General features: G+C 35.1%; 1 protein-coding gene across 1 annotated transcript; it reads left to right on the top strand.

The window, feature by feature from the left end:
* Positions 1 to 1,462: 1,462 nt before the first annotated feature.
* LOC122603746 (protein STRICTOSIDINE SYNTHASE-LIKE 3) lies at positions 1,463 to 6,257 on the top strand. The gene is made up of 4 exons (XM_043776537.1): positions 1,463 to 1,943; positions 3,544 to 3,819; positions 4,861 to 5,028; positions 5,563 to 6,257. Exons 1-4 carry the CDS (start codon positions 1,615 to 1,617, stop codon positions 5,963 to 5,965), a joined length of 1,176 nt encoding a protein of 391 aa, XP_043632472.1. The 5' UTR covers positions 1,463 to 1,614; the 3' UTR covers positions 5,966 to 6,257.
* Positions 6,258 to 7,338: the final 1,081 nt, after the last annotated feature.

Genomic DNA, 7,338 nt, shown 5'->3' with positions numbered 1-7,338 from the left:
TACATAAGTTTTAAAAAAATGTGCATGATTTTTTTTTTAAAGGTGTGGATCATTGATAACGCTCAAATTATACATATTTATTTGAGCGTTTTCGTGCCATTTAACGTATAAATTTGACCCATTTGAATGTAAATTAATGTACTTTAGCTACTTATTACTTGCATAAATATTTTTGTAGGATGCATTGGAAATTGATGGGAAAATGCACTAAAAAAAGTTAATAAAAATGTTGTTGCATTGTTTTGGTCATAATTTATTTATTCGAACTCCGATCGAGACGATTCAACTTTCTACAGATTCAGAAGTATATTATCTACAAGTTTTATGTTGATCACTTTCGATGAATTAACCACCATGATCACTTTTTCGAAGTTTAAAGCACGAACATAAAACATGAAAGCGACATTAATCACCTTGGACCCATTTATTTAATATTTGCAACATTGAATTGAAATATACATTTCAATAGACCCATTTATTTAATATTTGCAACATTGAATTGAAATATACATTTCAATAGACACGTTTCTGATATAATTTGGCGCAGAGCTTCACTATTCACTATTTACTACTATAGACCTAGACCAAATGCCAGAGAATTCATTGCAACCATTTGACGACTTAGGCTATAAGTAACGATTGCGTGCAGACGTTCAAGGTGTGCTCAGGAGAAAGTTCTCCACACCATTTAGTTGTATCTTGGGCACAACAACAACAACTTCACCAAAAATCATTGGTACTATAATTCATTAGTCGTAGTTTGTAAAATCAAGTTGGCTACGTTGAACTATTTAGTTACTTTCAAGTAAAAGTTTAGTTCATTTAGTTAATAATTGTAAGAAGATTATTCGTTGAAGTTACTTTTAGAAGTTAATAAAAAATTTGGTTTTGATAAAAATTATTGTGCGAAAAGTCTTATCAATTTAGTTAAGATTCACGAAGATTTAGTTTTATTTGTTGGAATTACTTTCAAATTAATTGGGTAGATCACAAAGGTTATGTGGAGAAGTCGTTGGGATCTCATCTTGAGTAGAAGTTAATTGTTCGTAATTTACCAATTCAAGGTTAGCATCAACCATTTGTTCGAAACAGGGGATCTAGCTTACGTTGTATTAACCGGGTCCGCGCTAGAGAGTCCCTCACCCTCAATACCTAGTAGGAGGAGAATACCCCCAACTAAACTATCCGAATGCACGACATTTAATTGAGATAAAACTCTGTACCCTCTACAGTATTCAAACATACTTCACTTTAGAACTTTATATTTGAAATACCTTAAAATGTCTTTTTTATATTTGGAACTCAAAACTTCTAAGATGGAAAGTTGATGCTCAATGATCAAACCATAAGGAGAACTACATGTGCGCGATTACTATCTGCGCGAGTAAAAGTATCATTTGTGGATGATGCCATCACAAATACATCCATAAATATAGGATTTAAAGACGGTAGCTAGGTGTGTAGTGTAAGTAGGTGTTCGGTAGATCACACGGTCCACAATTGATTACCTCACCTGTCTCCACAACACCCACAATAATAGACATATAAATATACTTCCATATACATTTCCCTATATCTATTTCCATCATCATAATATATTAACTACATTCCACAATGACCCTCACAAAAACCCTGGCCGGAATATTCCTTCTGTTAGCGGTTTACTGCGGCCTTGACCCATTGGGCCACAGCCCAATAGCCAATTTTCCAGACTTCGAGTCGGTTTTTGTTGACCTCCCGAAATGGTCTGAAATGCCCAATGATACAGACAGTGAGAATTTGTTACAGAAATCTGAAATCAAGTTTTTGAATGAAATTCAAGGACCCGAAAGTGTAGCTTTTGATCCTTTAGGACGTGGCCCGTATGCTGGTGTTGCTGATGGCAGGATTATGTTTTGGAATGGGCTCTCTTGGGCTACTTTTGCTTTTACTTCTCCTAACCGGTAACCATTTTATTATGGAGTCATGTTTAGATTAATTCAAATTTTTGCTGATCTTACAAATGCCACTATCACTTATATATGAATGAAAGAAACTCTTGCTTAGTGCCGCCTGCAGGTTTTGAGACCAATACCTCGTTGTCTGGAGGAGGTTTACCTTTACCTAGGTAGATAGGCTGATTCCCCATTCTACCTAGATGGTAGAATAGGACCTCCGGCCTTTTGCGTATGATGAGGATCAAACTCTTGACTCCAGAAAGACCAGGGTGTGAAAAACCTCTCGCATACTATTTTCTATACATAAAAAACATGGGGCATAATCATTTATTCAACTTACTATAAAATTAGCATGTGAGGGGTTTTTTTAACCTAAATTGGGTGGATAACATCCCCAAGCTCACTTTTCCCTTTTTATATAAATATAAGAGGGGTTATACTAAAACTTAGGTACATGACAACCACATATTCATTTTTATCTTTCTATATATATTTTACGTCCAACAAAGATTAATGACCGACGCCCTAGGTTACCTAATGGTGAAAGGCACCCAATGTTCCTGGTAAAATCCGATTGCTCGAAGGCCTACCTGGTAAAACCGGTATTGAATCCCATTTGAACTGAAGACCTATAGTCTCAAATTACCTCTTCAATTACTTTGTCTATTGTTTTAATTTTGTGAATATGTCACATCACTTTCTCTTTCCAAAAATGTGACAAATCAAGGTCTTCCAATGTTTTAATAACGGCAAATGATACTCGTTACTAGTTAGTTTCCTCAAATCAGTATATAAACGTCAATATTAAGATTTGAACTTGGGATCTATAGAGAGACAAAGTCTCTTACCTCCCTCTTAGACCACTAGACCAAGAGCTCTCTTTCCATGTGGTTGGCTTCGACAGAGACCATGGTGGTCTCTGCCACTGGTCGCTTTAACTAGGCAAAATAATCGTCCATCTTTCGAAAATAGTTGTCCACTTCTAAAAATATTAGATATAATTTATCAAATTTTACCCATTTTTGCTAGTTGAAAATAGTATTTCAAAGGGTAAAACTATAACTTAAGCAAAAAGTAAGTTGTAATGATTACACTTCGCTTAGACTGTGTGGTTTTGTTGGTAGAGGATGTATACTTTCGATACCAATATTGAGTTTTATACTTAATTTACTTTAAATGTTCACTCACATTGGTATGTGGGGCACTACGGATGTCACAAAGGCATGTCATGTTGGTCCAATTAATAGTCAAATCTGATAATTGATTCTCTTTGCTTTCATTATAATTCTGGCAGTATATAGTCGGGATAAAATGGAAACTGTCTAGCAGTTTTCGTGGTGACTCACCGATTAAAAGGCCATGGGTTCTAGTCACTTGAGCCTTTCAAAATAGTAAGATAATACAGAAGAATACTGATATATGATAAGTAACTGTTGGAAAATATTTCCATCTTGTTGATATAGATGGTCAATGATGATAAGATATATGTTAGAATGAAATTAGTAAACTACGTTGAGCTTATATATAATAAGAAAAATACACACACAAAAGAACAGAGAAACACACAAATAATTCAGTTTATTGATGAAGTGAAGTTATGTTTCAGGTCAGAGATATGTGACCCAAAACCATCAATCTTTGGCTACTTAAAGAATGAGCATATATGTGGGAGACCCTTGGGTTTGCGGTTTGATAAGCGGACAGGTGATTTGTACATTGCAGATGCGTATTTTGGATTGTTAAAGGTTGGACCTGAGGGTGGGTTAGCCACGCCTCTAGCAACTGAAGCTGAGGGAGTTCCTCTGAAGTTCACAAATGATCTAGACGTTGATGATGAAGGAAATATATACTTCACAGATAGCAGCACAAAGTACCAGCGAAGGTGTGTTGTTGAAACTTATTCTGTGAAATCATTTATGTTTTCTTCTCTTTTGTGTATTGGTGCTAAAATTATGAATAAACAGTTGGTGCCATATACATCACACACAATTATAGTATTCCAGCAAGAAATTGTGCCTACATATACATGTCTATGTATCTCTAGCATGCATACTTGCATTTATATTTAAAAAAACTTAGATTAGTTTACGTTAGAATATACTAAAAGTGAGAAACTCAAAATGCAATATGAATTGTTCTTATTTATGTGTGTGATATTCCAACAAACTTTCTCTATGTAGGTGATGAAAATGTAAACAACCTTGGATGTGTTGGAGCAATTTGTATGCATATAAGCATTAATTTTAAGTTTGCACATGCTAGCGGCCCTACGTCTTTTAGCAAGTAATAATACCTTGTGGCATACTGATAGGAGATCATTTCCATTTATATACAATTATTTAAGGGTACAATCAGGAAGTGGGTGTACTATGGATTTGATGATGTCGATTGGCGAAGAGATGCAACACAAATTCTAACAAGATAAAGATGTAGATTTATTTAGTTATGATAGTTTTGGTGTATTAATGATTGCCGACTATGAAGGGGAGTTGTTACATGATTCTTACTTGTTACATGGTGGATTAATCATGATACTTCAGATTACTTTACGCATATTAGACAGTATACATTATAGGGTATAATGCATATAATGAATCCCTAGATCACTATATTTATGATTTTGTATTGATAATGATTTGTTGTTTGAAATTGAATTAAAATGGCTAGTTATTGTCTCACTAAAAATTGCTGGTTTATTTAGCTTTCTTATACCTTTACTTGTATTATATTATAGGATTGTGATGTATATATTGACTGAATTTTATATAAATTCTAACTGAAAATATTAATATTCATATTCAGTTATTCCCATACCTTACAGATGGGCTAGCATATTCATTCTTTTAATTATACTTAAAAGTTGTAGATAAAGCTCTATGTTATAATGGTACTTCTTTTTGGTTTTTCTTTTCTAAACTTTCAGGAACTTCATGCACTTAGTTTTCTCAGCAGAAGACAGTGGTAGACTTTTAAAATATGATCCAATCACGAAAAAAGCAACTGTTCTCATTCACAACCTCCAGTTCCCTAATGGTGTCTCTTTAAGCAAGGATGGTTCTTTCTTTGTATTTGCCGAGGGTTGCAAAGGCAGGTGAGTAAACACCTTATAACGGTACTCCTGTCTTCCTAAATATAATACTTTCCTATTAGTGTAACACATATTTGATTGCAAACTTGTAAGCTAAATTACTTACCTGCCATTGTTAGTGGTCCAAAATATTGTCAGTGTCGTACATGATTTCCATTTAGCTCAAGTATAATGACTAGAGGTAGCAAAGTTAGGGTTGGGTGTGTTAGGTTATAGGTCAAGGACTCAACACATGTAATTTTTGTGTCATTCAACACTTCTAAGTCCAACCTAATTCAAAACAGTTTTTGTCCAGATAGTTTATTCTTTTTTTTTATGCTTCTGGTGGGTCTTATGCCTTAAAGTAAACTATATTTCGGTACCTTTCGACCCCGTTTGGCCTGTTTGAACCCATATCGGGGGTCTTTCTTTTTGGCTCATTTTAGATTACCCGTTGCAGATAAAATAAATGGGACAAAATTGCCCAATATCCTTGTAATTGTGTTTTTTAAAATAGGATTTTCCTAAGTAGAATGAACTTGTATATTGATGCAATAGGTTATTGAAGTACTGGCTCAAGGGGGAGAAAGCAGGGACAACCGAAGTGATGGCTATTCTACCTGGTTTCCCAGACAATGTGAGGACAAATGCAAATGGTGAATTTTGGGTGGCAATTCATACTCGCCGGTCCGTGTACACTCATATATGCGCCTTACACACAAAACTTAGAACAATTTTGCTGAAACTTCCAATCCCCATCAAGTTTCATTACCTTCTAAGTGTTGGGGGTCGGCTTCATGCCCTGATTATCAAGTACAGCCCAGATGGTAAGATCCTACAGATATTGGAGGATACACAAGGTAAAGTTGTAAGAGCCGTGAGTGAAGTTGAGGAGAAAGATGGGAAGCTATGGTTGGGGAGTGTGTTGATGTCATTTATTGCAGTATACCATTTGGACTAAAGGTATAGCCGTTAAAGATCTGTGTTTTTGCTATGGGCACCATCTCTTTTTATGACACTATTTAGGCCCGTCTCTTGTATGCATTACAAACATTTTGTGTCGTCTTCTTAGACCATTGGTAGGCTGTCATAAGAACTACCATCTATATGGCTTTTATTCAGTTTTCTAGTTAATCTTTGTGAACGGAGGGATAACTATCTATCCCATCCCCCTCCGGCCTGCTCCCTCCCTCCCTCCCCCGATTATGTAGGTATCTTCAATTAACGAAACAGAATCGTAAACGATTGATTTAGATGAGGTTTTAATGTTGTATCTTTTTTTTGTGTTACGTGTGCTTGATAATTTTTCAAAATGGGGGAAACTTGTGGACCAAATTGCTGTTAGCTATGTTAATGACTAAGAACGAATTAGTGTTCAGTAAATAAGAAATATTGTTAAAGAATGTGTAAACTTTTACCACACCTTAAAACAAAAGTTTTGCTATTTCTTTTAGGAGTTAAAAGGGCATCAACGTCTAGGACCGGAATGCGAGTGAGCAGATGAACTACGTCCCAATAGTTTAGCTCTATCCTTTGCCAGTGTTGCATTAATCTACTAGAAGACTTCCATCCTTTCAAAGACGGGTGTAGCACGTTCCAAACAGGGTTATGAGGTGGGCGACCCGCTAAGAATGTCACAAATTATGGTTTTGTTTTCACTGAAAGAAATTTTCGACTCCATCCTTGATCTTTTAGATATCTCATGATTGTTCCTAACTTCTAAGACAGATTGTTAGGAAAAATGTTAATGAAGAATGCCTTCAATCATATGATTTTTGTCAATGAAGAATGATTCTTAAGTTATGTTTATAGATCATAATGTATAAATTATAAACGGTTTATTGATTTTGAATCATGCATATGATTTGTCAATCGAGACAGGTGGCGATATGTTTATCAGTTTGATTGAACATGTAATTAAGGTCTAAGGCCATCACTAATAGATGCTCAATTTTATACTCAGGATTAAGGTTGTAAAACTTCTCCGAGTCGGCCGAGTACCCAAAATAAACCTGACTTCCCACCTCGCCGAGTCGAGTACGAGTCATGAATTCTCCAACCTGGATACGAACAAAATAATGAAAGTGTGAATCTACCAACTAATCTAAAGTTAATTTTCAAGTTTGAATTATTATTTTAATGTTTTAAACAATTATATTTAAATTTGAAGTTTGAAATATATTTTTAAAAGTTGTTACATATAATTTAAAAAATATTTATGTTTGTATATAAACTTCCAATCCGAGTTCTCACCGAGTTGAATCCGATACTCCAAAAACTCCTCACTCCTACCCCCCCCCCTCCCCTTTTCGCTATGTCAAGTCCGAGTCACGA

Source organism: Erigeron canadensis, chromosome 6 (assembly GCF_010389155.1).
Source record: "Erigeron canadensis isolate Cc75 chromosome 6, C_canadensis_v1, whole genome shotgun sequence".
Classification (NCBI taxonomy): Eukaryota; Viridiplantae; Streptophyta; class Magnoliopsida; order Asterales; family Asteraceae; genus Erigeron; species Erigeron canadensis.
This window is presented reverse-complemented; position numbering and strand designations above follow the sequence as displayed.